Raw genomic sequence first — 21,504 nt, forward strand, 5'->3', positions numbered from 1 at the left:
CATTTCTCTAGGGATGATTCCCGTAGTATAGATAACGTTGAACAGTTCTACTATTATGTCTAGGTTTTTCTCGTTCACCAACTTTAATAGCTCGCTTGGTAATTCATCTGGACCAGCAGATTTATTGGTTTTCGTTGAGTTTAATGCCTGACTAACCTCTAATTTGGTTATCTCTGGGCCTACATCTCCCGTTTGGCTATCTACAGATGTACTAGCTTTCTGGTCATGAAATAATTCCTCGATGTACTCTTTCCATCGTCGTAGTTTTTGTTCTGTCTCCAATATAATATTTCCATTTTTGTCGAGTAATATATTCGAGGTTCTTCTACTTCCTACTCCGGCTAGTTCTTTGACTTTTTTATGTAGATTAAAGTTGTCATATCTGTTTTGCAGTTCTTCTATTTCTTTACATTTTTCAGAGAACTAGGTTTTTTTAGCCTCCCTAATTTTTCTTCTTATTTGGTTTTGAAGCGGTTTATAGCGGATCGTATTGATGGTTTTGTTTTTTCTCCTTTCATTCATCAACTCTAGAATTTCCTCGGTCATCCATTCTTTTTTCTTACATTTGGTTGTTGTAAGTCCTTTCTTACTTGGCTCCAATATAGAGGTTTTGAAGAATTGCCACTGCTGTTCTACGTTGCAATTATTTCTTGGGTTTCTTTCTAGATTTGTGTTGATTTCGTGTTTCAGATTTTCTTTTGTTTCTTCTGACTTTAGTTTCTTTAGTTTTAAACTTTTTTAGTTTAGTTTATTGTTGTTGCGGCTCTTTTCCGTCTTTTTTAGTTGAAGTTGAAACCTAGCAATAAGAAGACTGTGATCAGAGGATACGTCTGCTCCTGGATATGCCTTTACTTCCTGAATTGAGTTTCGATGTCTGTGTTTTATTAGGATGTAGTCAATTTGATTTCTGACGATTTTGTTGTCTTTGCCAGCTGGCGATTTCCATGTATAAAGGCCTCGCTTGGGTAATTTAAAAAATGTATTTGCGGTTATAACATTATGCTCCTGGCAAAATTCTATTAGGCGATCTCCTCTGTCGTTTAGTTCACCAAGCCTATATGGTCCTACATTAGGGTAGCATATTCCTTCGACAATTTTTACATTGAAATCACCCATGATCACTGTTATATCTCTAGATTCTGTGAGATGTAATGTTTTTTGAAATTCGCTATAAAAGTTTTCTATTTCTTCTTCATATTTGTCAGCAGTTGGCGCATAAATCTGAATTAAGTTCATTTTTCCATGGGTTGTCAATATCTGCAGCATTATAATTCTTTCGGACATCGAAACGAAGCCTGTTACTGATCTCGCTACTTTTTCACTGAAGATCATAGCAACTCCATATCTGTGTTGAGTGTCGCTGCTTCCAGAGTAATAAATTCGTCCATTGTCTGTATTGAGTTCGCCAGAGCTGATCCATCTTGTAGCGCTTATTCCTAATATATCAATCTCCAGTCGCAACATCTCTTGCTGTATATTCCTCAGTTTCCAGGTTCTTCCAGGTTCATACATACTTCTAACGTTCCATGTATCGATTTTGCAGATGGATTTGTATATATTTAGTGAACAGGGATTTTGTAATAGGTAAATATCCACGGGTCCCGCTCCGATCAAAACCTGTCTGATTCCATGTCGTTCGAGAAAGTTCAAGAAAGGTCACCATCCGCTTGGAGGGAACTCTGGTATAACGGCTATTTAATATATATAGAGGACATTTTTATTTGAAAACAAATTAGTCTGAATAGTTGTATCGAGTCCGAATTGTAACGCGGAAATATAGTATATAAATTAGAATCGTGTAAATAGTGTAAATAAATTATTGTAATACTTTATATAAAGTAAATAACTTTAATAAACTAATTGTTAGAACATTTTACATATATTAAATAAAGTTAATAAATTAGACTAATAAAAATAGTTAAATATTAAAGACTATAAAAACGACAGCACTGAAACTATTCTGAGAAAACTAATCAACTTGTCCAGGTTAGTTCTATTGAACAACGAACAGAAAAATGCATGAAAGACAAAAGCATTACCACAACGGCTGTAGACTTATATGTCTTTCGCAAAATTAACAAGGAAAATACTTCTTTAAAATTGGTTGTCATTGCAATTGACTCTCCTTCGTACGATGTTATAAAGTATCTAATGACGACGCTAAAATTTTGAACTGAGTTTATTAGTCTAATTTATTAACTTTATTTATTATAAAAATATTCTAATACTTAGTTTATTAAAGTCTTTATTTAATTTATATATACAATATTCTTACACTTATCACAACTACTTTAATTTATATTATTTATTTACAATATTTATTTCCGCGTTACAATTAGAAACTCGACTCGATTATATTTTCAGACTGCCTCACATAATGAAAATTCCGCTATTTATATCAAACAGCCGTTAGTTCTGGAATTCCTTCGAAGCAGGCGGATGTTGACCCTTGAATTGTCTGAAATGAAAGGGAACGCCAGACCGGTTTCTAGCGGGTCGGAGAAAATACTAGAACAAAAGTGAGAATAAAAAAATGTTTACAGGTTTGAATATGACTCATATTTATCGTAACAATATACTAGTGAGTTTGGACGTATTTTATAGACAAGGCGAAATGCTCGCTCGGGTTTGTTCGAAAAAAGATTTCCATGAAATTGTTTTGCATATTATTCACTTTCGTAAGATAGTCACCCTAAAATAAGGTTCAAAAGGTCGCTCAGGCGAAAAGTTGGTCAAATTTTTACAATTAATTCTTTTTAAACAAAGTGTTACAATAAATTTTTTCGGCTCGTACAATTTTTTTTTAAATTTTTTGGACCATTCTGAACAAATACGTCAATTGTAATTTTTCTGTAAACCTAATCATTTTCGAGTTTCGAGAAAAAACGCAAAATTACGATTTTCAAGGCCCAAAAACACAACTAAAAGATATTATTATTGAATTTATCAAGGACGTACGTTTACGTTCAATCCTTGTTCTATCATTTCCCGATTAGTATTTTGGGCTTATTTTATTTTAAAACATTGTTTTTTATTCGTTAATGAAGCGCTTATGACAGGACGGGTGCTCGGGCTGCGGCGTGCATAAGAGAGAGAAACAAGATCTATGGCACAAATTTTTGCTGGTTTGAATTCTCATTGTACAAATGAGCGCCCGCCCTGCCACGCACAAAAATAAGCCCATCATTTTCATCAGAAGCTGATAGAAGAAGGCTTGAATTTGAATTAGTTTTATGTGTGTGTTTTTTTTCAGTATTTAATTATTTATAACTCGAAAACAAACAACTTAAGAAAAAACTTATAACTGATCATTTTTTTCATAAAGATCTAAAAAAACCTAAATACAAATGAACCTAATGAACTGTACAATGAGAATTCAAACTGGCAAAACAAAAATTTGTGCCATAGAACATATTTATCTCTCTTATATCACCACAGCCCGAGCGCTCGTCCTGTCATTAACACTTCATTAAAGATTAAAAACAATGTTTAGGTCCTTGGTGAATTTAAAAAGAATATTTTTAGTTGCCTTACAGCAACATATTTAAAATCATACTACGGATTCTACGAACAAACTGAGTGACTAATAGAAAATAGGATATTTAAAAATAGGATATTTAAAAATGGAAAATTTAGAAAGTAAAAAATCATTTTGTTTAAATGTTTTAGTAAAAGGAAAATCTAATTTTTTAACACTTAAGCATATATTATGACGAAAACTAACACTTACTTAAAATTGAACAAATTTTCAACAGAACCTTTATCCACTCAAGAATTTATCACATTTTCTTTTGGTTCACTGTACATTAGAACAACAAATTGGAAATTGGATTTCTATATTGGTAACCGTTTATTAAAAGTTCGGTCATGGAGCGAACTTCCCATGCAAAACTTTCCATGGAGCTTTAAGTGAAGATTGTCTCGGATCCTAGCGTTTGGTTCTGAAAATTAATGTCTGCGTTTTTGCGTTATTGATTCTCAATTTCTAGTATCATTCTTTAATTCTTTTGATTTGGCGCTGTGTATGATCGAATACAGTTGTGCTTCTACCCACAATAAATACAATGAATACGAGGGCCATAGCAGCAGCAAAGAGAAATATTTTACAAGATGGGTGTTAATAAATATGGAAATGGCTTATGTTAACTATGTAAAGAATAGAAGTCAAGATGGAATCTTCTGCTTCTAGGATTAATTGGTCAAATAAATAATTGGAAATTTTTAACCGAATGTTTCTATTGTTTTGGAAGGGTGGGTTAGCTTAATATAAGGTCGAAGTCTGTAAGATTCAACATTGATCGGGTGGTTTCTCTGCTGGAAAGCATGATTGTGTTTACTATTTTTCAAAGAATGGGAAAGTAGCAATCTGGATGGGCTTTCTATATTAACATTATTTAAAAACTATTTTCTTGTGGCATGTTAATATTATTTACTATCTTAAGTTGAAATTAACCATAATTTAAGTTAAAAATACGTTTATTCTATCGTTCGGTTTTCACTTCGAAAATCGTATTTAAAAAAAAAATGTTTCTTTTTTAACCTCCTTGTAAGCATTTCTGATATATATTAACTGCCTTAGTGTTTCCTGTAAGAGTACTCAAATTTTCCTTTGAAGTTGGTTTTTGTCTCGATATTGTTGGTAACTCTTTCGTAATCTTCTGGGAATCATTTTTGGAAGAAGTTTTTGTTAATTGTTGGATTCTTTTTACAGCCCTCGTTATTATTTTTACTAGTGTGGTCCATTTTAATCCCAAGAATATTGAAGAATAAGGGTCCGTAATAAATGCAGCGTGCTGCCCCCAGTCGACCGTCTGGGTCGACGTCGGTCGGTGACAGTTCTTTTTAAACATCCAACTGCCCATCATCACTCAAGGTGGAGCAGCACGATGATGAATATAATTTAGATTTACTGAACATAATAATGCCCTAAACGTTATGAAACGAGTTGGAACAGACTATATTTCTCGTCGTTAATCTGTATAATATTTGGTCGTCAAGTACTTCTTTTTATGTGGTTCACACACATTGATATATGTATTTCGTGTTTTTTATATTGTGTTGTGTAATTAAATATATTAATAACATATTGTTACTGTAACGCAATAAAAATATGTTGTGTAAAGCATAAAGACTTAACAATTCTTTTCTAATATATTTACCCATATTTTTGGCAAATTATAATATCAAATTGTATTTTTTTAATATGAGTTAACTTACGATATACTTTTAATGCCAAATGTCTATTAGGTAATGATCTGGCTCGCGTTTTGAGATGGGGTCCAGGTTACACTGGTGGAGAAGATCCGCTTAACCTACTTAGAGACGTCATCGATGCTGAAGAGATCCGTTTAGATAGATGGACTGTTGTTTTTCATCCCGAAGATAAACCTGATGACAACGTCAAACAGTGCAATTCCACTGGTAAGAGGAGGAAAAAACTGTCGAAAATCAAAGTGACCAATGAGCAAATTAGAAAATCAGGTCAATCTTAATGTGTAACTAGATGTTGTTTTGCTGTAATGATACTAACAATATAGAGTTAAATATGTTTATTTTTGTTTTAAATTATCGTGATTTTATTAAGGTTATCACAGTAAAATAGAAAAATAATATGCTCTAAACCTGTGGGGAATGTATATAGTTCTTAAGAACAATTGTATAATAACTTTTTTTCTTCTAACATTTAATAAACTTAGTACCTACTCGGAAATTAAATATATTGAGTTTAGTTCGTTTAACTAATAGAATTGAAACACTGTAGTTGGTTATACGTTCGTTTCGACGTAAAAAGTTTAAAAAATATTTTAATACGAAGAAAAACATGAGAAAATAAGATTAATAGATTTACTACAATTTCTCATCAATATGTTAGAAGCGCGAATTATGTGTAGGTATAAGACATTTCAAATTTTTTTGTACATTTATACGGACTCATTGTAGTGAATGGAAGGTTTTGAGCGTTTATATTTATGTCTTTCTGTGGATTCCTCCCTCTTCAAATCCTGTTTTTAGTCTTATGCAGATCCTTAATTCAAATCTTACTCACATAGATGGGTTAAAACAGTTTTTCTTCGATTGTGAAAAACGGCGATTAAATTAATAAGCACCAAGGTAAAATGCGAAATAATAAATTCTTATTTTGACTTATTCAAACAAACGATTCACTATAATTCACTTTGTTACAAATTATATTGCGTAAATGCACGAGAAAATAAAAATAGAGACAAATTATTCTTTATGTATAGTTAAGTGTGTTGTCTGAACGGCGATCGTAGAGTGAATGATTAATCAATGTATATCTCTTTCTAATTAATAGGTAAACTTTTACTAAGAAGGTCTGTCTTTTAATCATAACTTTTGCGACGTAACATCACAACCGTCTAATATGCAATTTCAGCACAACAGCGTTTGTTGTGTATTGTTCATTGTTTCAATAAAGAGGTCTATAACGCTCGATAGCGGTATTTGTCAGCGAAATTTTGACTAATTACGAAAGGAAACTAAATTAGCAACAAAATGTGTTGATATTTCAACAATTTTTATCAACATTTTCTACTCTTCTCCTATAACTTTTATTTTTTTTTACAATTCGTCCTTTCATACCGCCGACATAAAAATTTTTGAGTGGTTTGGTTTACTTTCTTTGCCGTTTCCATTTTCATTGGAGCAAGAGAAAATAAGAATGATTTCTGTGAACGAAATACTTTATTCCTTCCTGTGTCGTAAATACTGGTAGGCTGGAATTTTTCACTTCTAACTGACCGTAAATGCTCCATTATGTAACCCATGATACTAAGAACAACGAATTGGCATTTTCATTAGCCACCATGGTTTTCGTACAGTTTTCATCAATATTATATCTTCTTCTTCTTCAAGTGTCATCTCTACGACGAAGGTTGGCAATCATCATGGCTATTCTAACCTTCGAGGCAGCTGCTCTGAACAATTGCCTTGAGCTGCAACCAAACCATTCTCTCAGGTTCTTCAACCAGAAAACGCGTCTTCTTCCTACGCTTCTCCTACCCTCTACTTTTCCTTGAATTATGAGTCTCAAGATGTTGTATCTTTCGCCTCTCATCGCATGTCCGAGATATTGCAATTTCCTTTCTTTTATTGTATTTTCCATTTCCCCCTCTCTGCCTATTCTCCCTAACACTTCTGTATTTGTGACTCTATCTACCCATGGACTCCTTAACAATCTTCTAAATGTCCACATTTCAAACGCGTTAAGTCGATTTATTGTATTTCGGTTTATTGTCCGTGATTCAGCTCCATAGTGAAGTACACTGTGTACATAGCATTTAATTAGCCTTATTCTGAGGGCCAATGTCAGATCTTTGCTGCATAAAATCTTTTTCATTTTCACGAAGTTGGCACGTGCTTTTTCAATTCTGACTCTTATTTCTGCAGTATAATCGTTATTTTCTGTGATTATCGTTCCCAAGTAAGTATATCTTTTTACTCTCTCAATCTACTAGCCGCCTACCGTTAATATTTCGTTTGTATTGTTGGTCTTGCTAATTTTCATGAATTTGGTTTTTTTGATGTTAAGAGAGAGTCCGTATTCTCCACTATATCTTAATATTTTGTTCATTATTCTTTCTAAGTCTTCCAAGTTGTCGACTATTATGACTGTATCGTCGGCATACCTGTTGTGGTTAATTAAACTTCCGTTCACTTTTATGCCGACTGTCTCGTTTACCTAAGCTTCTTGTATGATTTCAGGATAAGCATTAAACAATAACGGCGACAGTATGCAACCTTGTCTGACCCCTCTCCTTATCTCCACTTCTTCTGATACTTCTCTTCCAATTTTCACATTTGATCGTTGGCTGTAGTATAAATTTGATATCAATGTTACATTCCTCACATCCAGATTCTTGTTTTTGAGAACTTCTATAAGTCGGTCATGTGTTACCTTATCGAATGCCTTGTTGTAGTCTATAAAGCACACATAAAGATCTCGATTAACATCCAAACATCTTTGGGTCAGCACGTTAAAAGAAAATAGTGCCTCTTTTGTGCCCACTCCATTCCGAAATCCAAATTGGGAATCACTAATATCCATCTCCAGCTTAGCGTGTATTCTATTATGGATGATTTTTAGCAGGGTTTTTAAGGTATGTGACATTAGACTGATCATTCGATAATCACTACATTCTTTGGCATTTACTTTCTTTGGTAGACAAATAAATGTTGATGTCAGCACTTCACGTGGAATGATTCCTGTGGAATAGATTGTGTTCAGTAGTTGGACTAAAAGATCTATGTTTTTTTCATTGACAGGTTTGAGCAATTCACTTGGTATTTCATCTAGACTAGCAGCTTTATTATTTTTCATGGACGTAACTGCGTGCATAACTTCTGACTTTGTTATTTCAGGTCCCTCATCTTTACTCTGATTATTTTCATATATATTTTCCTGTCTCTGGTCATGGAATAATTCCTCTATATATTCTTTCCATCATCCTAATTTTTGTTCTGTCTCCACTAAAATGTTTCCTTGTTTGTCCAATAGTATGCTTGAGGTTTTTTGTTTTGCTACCCCAGATAATTCTTTAACTTTCTTATGGAGATTGAAGTTATCATATTTGTTTTGTTGTAAGTCTTCTATTTCTTGGCATTTTCCAGCGAAATAAGTCTCTTTAGCTTCTCTTATTTTCCTTCTTATTCGATTATGCAGCTGTTGATACTGAGTTATGTTGATATTATTTTGCCTTCTTCTGTCCTCCATCATTTCCAAGATTTCTTCTATCATCCAATCTCCTTTCTTGCATCTGGTTGTTGTGCGTTCTCTGCGACTTGGTTCGATAATTGCATTTTTAAAGAATTGCCACTGTTGTTCTACATCACCATCAATTGATTCCAGTATGGATTCTAGGTTTGCATTAATTTCTTGTTTCAGTTGTTTTTTGACGTCTAATATGATATAATATATTATAAATAACTGTTTTTAAAGAAATAAAGGCTTTGGAAAATGTATAAAATATTAAGTATTGTGTTTAAATTATTGAGAGCGTGTATCATTCTAAGATACTTCATAACGACATCACTTCGTTGTTTGTTTTTGTACATCTAATAATAATTGATTAAAAAAATTGATTTGCTAATTGAGGCACTTTTTTTTATTGTCGTTTATCTTTTTTTTTTTCAATAACTAGACTTTCTTTGGTATTTTTATCCTTATTATGAGTTCACATGCACTTTATTGTCATTTATATTACTAATCTAACACAACATGTTTGTCTACAAAAAACTACAGGAAAAAAGGATGACACTATTTTGTGATGAAAACTTAAATATTTTAAAGGTTAGGTCTTTCTAACTCATAGACATTTATAATACAAAATAGACTGACTGCTGCAATAGAGTCGTGTTCCCCCAGTGCGACAGAGTAAACTGACGCAAAGTAGTCACTGCATGTCTGTCTAATGGGTCGGGTTTATTGACCACGTGACTCTCATTAGTCATTTAAGTCATGTGGTCGGTAATCCTAACAAATTAGAAAGAGACGCAGGGACTGCTTTGCGTCAGTTTTCTCTGTCGGACTGGAGGAACGGGTTAATATTTCAACAATCAGTCTATCTTGTGTTATATGTCTATGGTCTAAATGGTATTATATTTCTATGGTCTTACTTAAGTGTCTATCTAATAGTCTAAGATCCCACTGCAAGATCACTACGTTCATAACGTAGTTAACAAAAACTTATCTTTTTATGTTTAAGAATAGAAGAATATATTGAAAACAGGTTGTCAGTCAAAAAGTGGCAGCAAATATTTTTAATTCAATTAATGGTAGATAATTAAGTTTTAAAAAAAAAATTATTTCGTTCATTTATTTTTGAAATAAAATACGCTGCTCATGACGTATAGGCGTGATTTTCCTATAAAATTAAAGCTATATTTTTTAATATGGTAGTATAAGGTTGCCTGAGAAAAAATGGTCGCAAATTAGAGTTTCCAGCTGTTAAAAACGCGAGATATTAAATATAAAGTAAAATAAAGTTAACACGCAACGACAATGACAATTGACAAGTGATAATATGTATATTATTATATGTATTTATCAACAACTGACACTAGTCATGTCAAACAGTGGCGTTGCTAGTTCTCTTTTACTTTATCTTTGATACCTCCCGTTTGTAACAGCTATCAACCTTATTTGTGGCAATTTTTTCTCATACAAACTTATACAGTACGTAAATCCTTCAGCTGGACAGAGGTAATATACATTAAGGTAAGTGTGGCAACTGCGCTTCCTTGAGTCTATACTAATATCCCACGACAGTAAGCGATAGCCTGCAATTATTCTGACAACAAATTAAAAAATGTGACCAATGAATGTAATACGATATTCGAATTGTACGCGGTGTAAATCAAATATGCCGTTTACTAAGAAGAAAATCAAAATAATATCAGTTTACATTTTGATAGCTCTCCCTACATTTTAATAGGTAATTTGCGGTCTTTTTCAGTGACCCAGCTTTAACCACAGACGAATTCACGATACGTTTTAGCAAATTAATATTTGGTCAGCACAATTTATGCGAAATTATTCGAAATTATTCGAAATTATTTATTCTTTATCAGTGGCGTTTCATAAATGCATTTTAGAAGTCTTTTATTAAAATTTGAATAAGACATTTACTTTATAAAATGAAAATAAGTAGACAACGTTTTTTTTAATAATTTGTTTAGATAATAATTATTTGCCAAACGATAGTTAATAAAAACGTTTTTATTTATAACTATTTGTATTTTGGTTTTTTAAGCGTAAACATTTGTATGTGATGTGGAGTGAGTAACACTAAGCCGCGCAAACCCCTATCTTTTGTCGTACTGTTTATCCATAGGTATATCCAATACACCAGCGTAATCTAGGCCAAGTAGCAGACTATTTAGTCTTTATACTATTACGTAACCCTTTTTGTTTTCTGATCAAGATTTGAACAATCAATTCACTAGATCATTCACAGTGAAGTCTGGGCTGCTTGGCTATCTGACCTACGATTTTATTCTAGTCATAAATAAGCCTTTTATGTAATTTTAAAGGATTAATAAATAATTGAATAGATAATCCTACAAGAAAAATTAATTTTTATTCTGTGTTTTAAAATTATCCTTATCATACCTAGCATATTTAGCACAAATAAAGTAAATCCATTCTTAACCCTCTTAAATAAAAAATATATTACAACAATAAAAATATTTATATTAAACATTAGACAAAACATTCTATTTTCAATACATGCCCAATAGCGTTTTTTCAATTTGTAGGATGTATGCAATCTATACTGGTTTGTAATAGCATCGCCAATTTTAAATGTCAAGTTCTCTCGGGAACATATCCTTTCATTTGAGCCCAAATTAATTTAATTGGATTTAACTCGCAATGGTAAGGTGGAAGTCTCAAAACAGTAATACCATGAAGTCTAGCCATTAAATCAACAGCATATTGACGATATCTACCACTATGCTGCTTGATTATTGTGACTAGTTCTACTTTGAAGCAGGACACAACTGGAAGCAAGTGGCGCAAAATAGAAAACACTGGATTGGTTTGGAGGAGGCCTATGGCCAAAGTTGGATTACTTAAGGCTGAAGAAGAAGAAGTTCTGCTTTGACTATATCCTCCGTAAATGAAATAAATTTTTCTTATGGCCAGCTCTACATAATGGATTTTCTATCAGTTATCGTTGGAATGCGTTAAACAAGGCGGCTGTGATAAGACGCCTTAAGGAATACTATGACAGAGTTACTATCTGCACGCTGGAGAATATTCTGGCCCTTTCCTGACCGCGCTCGCAATCTTATCAATAAACCTTCAACAAAGGCTTACTGTGCATTTGTTATTGTTGTATTGTTGTATCTAATAAATTTTTCGTTTTTTCGAACGATATTTGCGAATTGAGCGTAGATAATTACGTCGCCATGACATAATTTCCTCCTCGTCTGTTAACATAAAATGCCGGCGTCGTTTATATATCGAAAGTTAAGATTTCGTAATGTTTTTTGTAATAATTCACGTATATTTGAGAGTTGGAGCCATATTTTTAAAGAAAAATGAATGTACAGTTCTGCGAAAGATTTTTTTGGGCTTCATTCAACTTAACAGGTTTTCTTCAGCGCTGATTTGCAGCTAGAGGTTTAAAACCATTTGTTAGTTTATTCTCACGCACAATACGTTAAACTGTTGCCACTGTTAAAAAAGAACAGCGACTAACAGCTTCTGTAGTGTTTTTTAGTCGATCATATACCATCCAGGTAATTTGTTTTTTGTCTTGTGAGACGGGTCTATGACGTGGATGTCAGGAACTTATACCACTGGTTTTATCTATTTTTATTCTACGAAAAATTGATGAAATATATGGGAAATCGTGTTACTTTAACCTAATATTTTGTCTTACTTCAAAATAAAAATAAAAAACTAATAACAAAATAAGTACGAAAACTATTAAGACAAAGCAATCCAACACAAATTTGACAGCCTATACTTTAACAACAACGATAAATACTGATTGTAAAAACTGTTCGCATGTTTTAGATACCATTTTTTCCGATTGATTGATCATTTACCTATTATGCAGTTTCCACTAAGATATTATCCAAACCATTTCATTCCTAATATTCAACAAAAACGTAATAGAATAACAAGTATGTTAATGTATATGTCGATAACAGTTTTTTTAGATAACATGAATCATTTTTCAATGATATGTGTGGATTTAAGAAATTCATGCAGTTAAAGCTTTAATCTTAGGAAGTTACGTAGCTATATTCCCATAATATTAAGGTGAGATTGAGTAATTATGAAATTCTCCGAACGACAAAGGCACTAACAGAGACATAATGATAAAATTAATTCATAATAAAATAGTTCAATTCTAAAAAAATAATGATTTAACCACGCTACTGAAATTGTATGATTTGCCAAAACGTGGCCTTGATAGCAGTGGGCTTAAGGAAGCGCAGTTGCCAAAATTACCTCAATGTATATTACTTATGTCCAGCTGAAAGATTTACGTACAGTATCATCATATTAACAATACTTTAAGTAGCTAATAATAAGCTAATTAGCTTTAATTTAATATAAAAAAAAATTTCATACTAGAATGAGCAATACCGCTGTTAGGGCAATGATGTCATATATTATCATTGATCATAAATGAACATCTGCGGCTGTCAAACCTAAAAAGTAAAAATGTCAAATATATCTATCACAGGATCTTCCCATAATTGTCAGTTTTTTTGTGTTGATTCTACTAAATAATGTTATGTAGTTATAATAATTTAATTCCATATTTTGCACTTTTAATAATAAATGTTATTATAGTGTATTTTTATGTATGAGAGAGTAATAAAACAATAAATTATGTATGCAAATCCCTAAACTGTTGATACGGGTGACTCAATGACAAACAGATATTTGTCAACCAGTTTACAGAAGTATATAGGAAAACAATTTTAAATTGAGTATGACCACCAGGTATAAAGGTTGGAGCAGAATAGAATACAATAGTTGTGAGGGTTACTAATCCCTAAATAAGGTTGCCAGTGTCGGAGTGATGGAGGTTAACAGGTACTAATGAATTTGCAAGAAATGTAAGATGTTTATTTTATTGGTTATATATAACCAATAAAAGTTTAATAAGTACCTACCTATTTGCAAAATAAAGTTTAATTCTTTAGATAAAATCAAACGTTTTATTTCATCTGAAATGAGTGCATTCCACGAAGTAAGGGTTTCAACAATCAAACATTTAATTCTTTAATTCCAGGAATCTACGACAGTAATTGACTAGATAATTACCTTCTAAACTTATTCCACAGAAAATGTGATAGTGGGTTTTTCCATTTTGTAGGAAGGTCCAAGTGGCGTATTCAAAATTCTTAACAGTTCACTAAAAGTAGGTACTTCAGTTGCAAGGTGCAGTTTATTGTGTATACTAGTGTTATGGAAAATTTGGAAGTGCCGTGTAAACGCCGAAAAATTGGTCCTCTAACAGTTAATGAAAAAACATTAATATTTAATTGTTTTAAATCATTTACAGACAAACGTTTATGTGAAAGTGTTGATGAGACCGTTGAGTTAGTTAGCAGTACACTTGGTGTTGGGAAATCTACGATTTACAGAGTTATTAAAGAAGAGAAATGTGGTAGTTTTCAAATGCCACGTAATGCTCCAGGGAAACCAAAATTTCAAATAGAATATCATTTTAAAGAAGGACTTCGACGGAAAGTGCATGAATTCTTCTTTAGACAAGAATTTCCAACATTGGATAAAGTTCTTGTCTCAGTTCGAGATGATAAGGATTACCCAGAAATGAGTCGAAGTACGTTATGGAAACTTTTAAAAGAAATAGGCTTCCGCTGGAAAAAGAATCCCAGAACGTCTATTTTATTAGAAAGAAGCGATATTGTCATATGGAGAAGACATTTTCTAAGAACCATAAAGGAAATGAGAAACCAAAAAAGAAAAATATTTTATCTTGATGAAACATGGATCAACGAGGGTCATACACCAAATAAATTTTGGCAGGATGAAACTGTTACAAGTCAAAGGCACGCTTTTGTAAATAACTTATCTACTGGTTTAAACCCACCATCAGGAAAGGGACGCAGGCTGATAATAGTACACATTGGCAATTCAGACGGTTTTGTTGAAGGTGGTTTATTAACTTTTGAATCAACTCGTACCGGTGACTACCATGAAGACATGAACGCTGATGTCTTTCAAGAATGGTTCGAACAAATGATAGATCTTCTTCCTAAGAACTGTGTAATAGTAATGGATAATGCAAGTTATCACTCCAGACTTATAGAAGGACTGCCCACAACCAAGTGGTTAAAAAAAGACTTGCAGAATTGGCTGAGTTCAAAAAATATTACGTACCATCCCGGATCTATAAGAAAGGAACTTTATTCGTTGTGTGCCCTTCATAAAGAAAAATTTTAAAAATACGAAATTGATGAAATTGCCAAAAATCGTGGAATGACAGTACTTAGATCCCCACCATATCATTGTGAATTAAACCAGATTGAACTGGTATGGGCACAGATAAAGAGTGAAGTTTCAAGAAAAAATACCACTTTTAAAATTCATGATGTTAAACAGTTGTTTTTGGAGGCCGTAAATAATGTAAAACCTGAAAACTGGGAAAAGGCAGTAAATCACACTATTAAAGAAGAGGAAAAAATGTGGAAGCTGGACAATATTACTGATAAAATGGTCGAGCCAGTTATTATAAATCTTGGTTCTGAAAGTTCATCTTCTGAATCTGATTTGGATTTATAACAAGTAGCTGTAAGTTTTATATTAATATTTTTATTCATCTATTTAACATACCTTAGATGGTTTTAAAAACTCTTTTTCTCAGTCAGTTCTAATATAGTGTGTGATAAAAGAGGTCACTTTTGTTTACATACACATAACACTTATAACACTGAAATAATTCATTTATTTTTTACAATTATTCAAAGTAATTTTTCAATTAATCTTGAGCACGCCCATGGAGTGGTCGGAGCTACCAGTTAAAATTATGCTAATTACTCTCTCGTTCATAAAAATAAACTATAGGAAGTTACTAAATTGTTTATCTTTTTGTCTGTGCGGGCCATAAAGAATACTATTTATAGTTGGTAACTAGGCAATGAAAACACAATAATGAACTAGTATGACATAAAATAATTTATTATTCGCTTGCATATTATTTGTTTATTTTAGTTTGGATATGGTTACGATAAACATACTTATATATCCTAGGGTATAATAAGCGGACATTACGGCCTATAACGTATAGTTGTATAAGAAAAAAAAGCAAATGTTATAGAACAAAGCTTTTTTATTTTAAACCATTTTTGAAAATAGTTAATATTATAGAACTAACATTCTTTAACCTTAACAATCTTTATAAATATTTAAAGTTCATTTTTTTAATAACCGAATATAAATATATGACATATATAAATCCAACTGACATTTACATAATATAATCAACAAACGTCAAAATATCAACAACTGTCATAGATTACTTCAAAGAAGTAAAAACGTCTCAATATTAGTTTTTATATTATGTAGAGTCAAAGATAAAATCTTGTATGTACCACTGGTGTTATCGAATGATTACGCCCATCGAGCAACATCCATCCCTCCGACCACAGACCCTGTGGCTGGATTATATTGCTGTCCGGGTCTGATCATCTTAATAACACCCTTGGTGCATGAATAACTATTATTTTGACTCGCATATTATTTGTTTATTTTACCTTGGATACGGTTACCATAAACATACTTGTTATATCATAGGGTGTTATGACATATAACGCCCTGTTGTATAAGAAAAAAAGCAAATGTACATATTTATGATTTGCTTCCAAAACCTTTGATTTTTTCGGGATGTATCCTTTAGATTTCATTTTTAAAATCAATATTAGACGTCAAAAATGGGAAATATTAGCATTTTCGTTAACAATTAATGTGGATTTCAAAATAGAATATTCAGTCCAGACGGAATTTGGACTAAAATAATTCAATCAGAAACGTGAACTAAATATAAAAAAAGAACAAAAATTAATATACCAATTCCTGAAAGTAAGCCAATATTATGGTCTCATTTATGTCAGCTCTTTTATTTTTCAATTTCCATTGAATAAATATTTTGTACTCTTTGTCGTTCAATGGATTGAAGCGGCAATAAATTTTCTGTTGGCTTTATTGCACTTTCTCAAATATTTTCCGATAAATCCATAACTGAATATAAATCCACCTACATTACAATATAATCAACCATTAAGTCACATAAAAATCAAAGTTGAGTTAGATGTGCCAATGCATTGTTCTGTTGTAGCCAAAGTCGTTTATTCTATCTGATTAACGCAAAAAAAATTATCTACAATGGTAACAGCATGTCAAAAACTGCCTTTACATGCAAAACAACTTATTTTCACTGTACTGGTCCATGTAAACCAGCTTATTTCCAAACAACCAATGGGAGCGCAGCAACTGCCACTCAGCTAAACCTGAGTGCGGATAGAAGTGTAAGTATTGGTGAAGGAAATGAAGGGACTAGAAAAGGAAGAATTACAGGAGGAAACAGGAAAAGTGAACAAATTACCAGGTATGCAGCTCCTAAAAGACCCCTAGTTTCGTACCGTGTAAGTACAACAATAAACATTTCAAGTGCGTAAAAATAAGGCCTAATCACATCAAAGCTTTCAAAGAAGAGTTTTATAAAGTTCCGGACAAGAAAAAAAAAGACAATATAATTGCCAGTCTGATTCATATAACACAAATCAAAATACCTAGGCCGGTAAATTAAAACAAAAAGAAAAATACAACACTTTTTTCCAACTGTCTTTGGTGCTAAATCTTCTGTATGTTTAAAGTTTTTTCTCACTGTTTCTCACGGTTTATTGGTGTTGAAGAGACTAGAATAAAAAAAAATACCCAAAAAAGTGCATCTTGAGTCTGTTGTTGAAGAAAAAGAGAAGATGACACTACCAAAAATAAGAACTATCTGAAGAAGGATAGTGTTAAAGAGTACATAAAAAAGCTCAGAGGAACTCATTACAGCAGAAGTAAGCCCAAAACATTGTATCTGTTGTACAAAATCTTGAATGTACTACTGGTGTTAGCAGATGGTTACGCCCATCGAGCAACATCCATCCCTTGAGCCAGAGGTCTTCTAACTGGATTATGTTACTCTCCGGGCGTAATGGTAATACCATGCTGGGTGCATAAATAACTATAATTTTATAATTGTTTATTCCCAATAACATGTGTAATAGAATATTCTTTTTCTTTATATATTATACTGCGCTCTCTAGTAGACTGCAACTTATCGTATTCTCATAAACTGTATTCATCTTTTTCTGGTGTTTCTTTTACATAATAAAACTGGTTATTTTATTTATTTATAGGTTCATGTTTACTAACCTGATTAAAAACTTGATTATTGTTTCTTAGTTAGTCTAGTTAGGTAAAAATAAATAATTTTAGTTATGGCATCGGTACATTCTACATTTTAAGATCGTCTAATTTAAGAAGAAGCAAAAATATTGAAATCGTCAGTTTTGCTACGGTTTACTCCTTATTTAACATATTTTTGATTATTATTAAGATTTTTTTCCTGTATCATCTGAGTTATACGAATCTATGGGACATTTCATTTTATGTAAACGTAATAAATAAGATTACAAGTGAAGAAGACATAGAAGATCTACAGATTGATGACAACGTAACAATCAAAGGAAAGGATAAATTCAAATACTTAGGGTTTATAATCACGAAAACGGCAACAACAGAGAAAGAAATTACACAAAGATTATGACAAACAAGAACAGCAATCCGACAATTTAACTCAGTATGGTGGGATAGACACCTAAATATGAAGATAAAAACACAGATTTATAAAACATTAGTGCGAAGTATTATGACATATGGGGCTGAAAATTGGATCATAAACAAGAAAAACAGCAATAAGATAGTAGCAACAGAGATGGAATGCCTGCGAAGATGCTGCAGAGTAACAAGAATGGATAGGAGAAGTAATGACGAAATAAAGCAAAGAACGTCAATAGAAACAAACATACTAACATGCATAGAACAAAAAAGACTAAAGTGGTATAAACATGTAAAAAGAACTAGTGACAACAGATGGATAAAGAGAGTAACCGAATGGAGCCCCATAGGAAGGAGGAAAAGAGGACTAACCCGAAAATCCTGGAGGAACGAAGTACGAACGAAGACGATGGAAACGGTTGAGCGAGGAAGGCAGTGAATACTGTAGAATCCCTGAATATATATATATATATATATATATATATATATATATATATATATATATATATATAAATATATCTTCTTCTTCTTTGGGTGCCGTGTCCGTATTCAGACGTTGGCCGTCATCTTTACAATTTCCTGAAACCTTTCTTTGTCGAAATAATTTTTCTACTGTGGAACCACACCATTGTCTAATATTACGCAGCCATGAAAGTTTCTTTCGACCAATCCATCTCTTTCCTTCCACTTTTCCTCGTATTATAAGGCGAAGTAGATTGTATTTAGGTCCTCTAATTATATGACCGAAGTATTCTGTTTTTCTCCTCTTTATGGTGTTTATGAGCACACGTTCTGAATTGATCATTTGAAGAACATCTTCATTGGAAGTGTGCGAAACCCACGATATCTTTAGGATTCGTCTATAGCACCACAATTCGAATGCTTCTAACTTGTTTAGCATTGTGGTTTTTAACGTCCATGTCTCGCAACCATACAATAGGATGGACCACACATAACATTTCAGGACCTTCTTGCGAATATTCATCGACACGTTTCTGTTGCATAAAACTGGTTTCCAGGTCATAAAAGCCTTACCTGATATTTCGATCCTGGTTATTATCTCTTCATCAGAGTCACAATTTACATTTAACCAACTGCCAAGGTATTTGAAATGATTTACCCTTTTGATCTCCTCTTCATTAAGAGAAATCAGACCTTAATCTATAATCTATATTGATCTTTCCAACTGCCATCTACTTTGTCTTTGAAATGTTGATTTTAAGGACTCTCCGATAACTTGCTTCACTGACTAGATTTAGTAATGTTTGGAGATCTTGTAAATTTTCTGCAAGAATGGCTGTATCGTCAGCGTATCTAATAATAATAATCTAATATATACATATATATATATATATATATATATATATATATATATATATATATATATATATATATATATATATATATATATATATATATATATGTATAAATATACAATTATATACTTTATATGGGATTTATGAAAACAGCTCTATAAAAATATGAATCTCAGGGGTAAAGAAGTACCATGTACTTATGTACTCTAGAATTTGTGACAAAAATGTTTGACAATGGCTGTCAAAAATGCAGTAATGTTTAAAAAATACTTACATTGCTAACGTTATTAATTTGTCAAGAACAAAATTGTTTGTCGGTAGACACAACTGAAGAGTTGCTATCAACAAGTCCTCGTAGACACTTTGTCTCAGGACCAGCAACCTCCTGTAGAGTCTTACGTTGCCATGTTATCAATTCCAATTGTAACTTTAAATTTATAACATATAAGATCCAATAATGTAACTTAAATTCAAATTAATAACATTTAACGGATTTTTACCAAATATTTAATGGCTGAAAATATGTACACTACACACATATACAAACTAATGATGCAATATAGATTCCGAAAACGTTTTGTGATGTAGCCCGGTTGGGTTAATTATATCCCTTTTATAAAGGATTTTAAACAAATTTATTGTGGTACATGGTATACAGCCAGCTACAGGAACTTAGTTTCCTTGTGGACCTAGGTAAATATTTAATATATCAAAAGAGGAATGAAGTAACTACTTTTTCGAGAATATAATTCTTCTATGTGATTTTCATCTTCTTCTTCTTGAGTGCCTTGCCCTCCAAGGACCTGAATAGTGCCGTGATGCTGACTTCATACCACTGCCGGTGAATGTTGAGCCAGGATGTTCTTCGCCGTCCAGTACCACGTTTTCCTTTCTATTTTCTCCTGAATATTAACTTTTAGTAAACTTTATTTCATGCACCAACAAGAAGCGTTACTACCTGCCTTGACAGTGGCAAGTATGACCTTACCGAAACGTCGTCAAAATAATGGTTTTTCTCAAAAACAAAATTATTCAACGCGGAGTCAAATCCGGAAAATTACAGAAAGCACACATATATATATATATATATATATATATATATATATATATATATATATATATATATATATATAAAACGTATAAACTAACTAAGAAATAAAAAATAACATTAATTTGTAATATGTATAATAATTTAGGGGCTTACAGTTAGTTGTAGTAAAAATTTTAGGAGAATATTTTTAAATTCATGATATGATGTATATTATTACAAAACATTTGAGCTTACGGCAAAACAACATTTGTTTATATTGTTGAAATTTTTTTAAATAATTTTAGAAGAAGAATAATTAATATATTTAATGATAATCATAAATCTAAAATAGCTAATCAGTATGTTATATCATGTGTTGATTTAAGGAATTATATCAACGATGAATCGGTTGCACATGTGAGTCTATTTGAACAAGGTAAAAGAAATAAATATTGACTCATCAGTTTATTGTAACTTAGATGAACAGTTTCGAACACTAAACTTTGATAATCATCGCCAGGTCTCCGGAAAGGTTACTTAAATGATGCCGATACAAGGAATGTCGTTATATTGAATCATACTTAACGCGGAATTATGCTAGGCTGTTGTTAGCTATATTGATGGAAGGCAACCGTATATACGTATTTCTGACTATTGGTCGTCTTCAGTCGTCTAGAAAAGGAACATGTTAACTTGGGAAATGATCACTACAGGAGCAATGAGCAATCTAATTTGTGGCATTAGAGTGGAAACCATCAGGGTCTTTTATTTGGTGTTATATTTCCTTAGTGAGACCCCCTAAAAAAGTTTTGTACGGC

At 32.2% G+C, this 21,504-nt stretch overlaps 1 protein-coding gene across 5 annotated transcripts in view; it reads left to right on the forward strand.

Moving 5' to 3' along the window:
• LOC140434712 (diacylglycerol kinase theta) overlaps positions 1-21,504 on the forward strand; it is a 495,511-nt gene that overhangs the window by 338,423 nt on the left and 135,584 nt on the right. For 4 of the 5 annotated variants that reach the window (XM_072523170.1, XM_072523171.1, XM_072523172.1 and 1 more), the window contains one exon: positions 5,248-5,481. In XM_072523170.1, the coding sequence (XP_072379271.1) occupies positions 5,248-5,481 (234 nt within the window). The remainder of the gene's footprint in view (positions 1-5,247; positions 5,482-21,504) is intronic. The other variant, XM_072523173.1, reaches the window with a different exon arrangement.

This window comes from Diabrotica undecimpunctata, chromosome 2 (assembly GCF_040954645.1).
Source record: "Diabrotica undecimpunctata isolate CICGRU chromosome 2, icDiaUnde3, whole genome shotgun sequence".
In the NCBI taxonomy this organism is placed as follows: domain Eukaryota; kingdom Metazoa; phylum Arthropoda; class Insecta; order Coleoptera; family Chrysomelidae; genus Diabrotica; species Diabrotica undecimpunctata.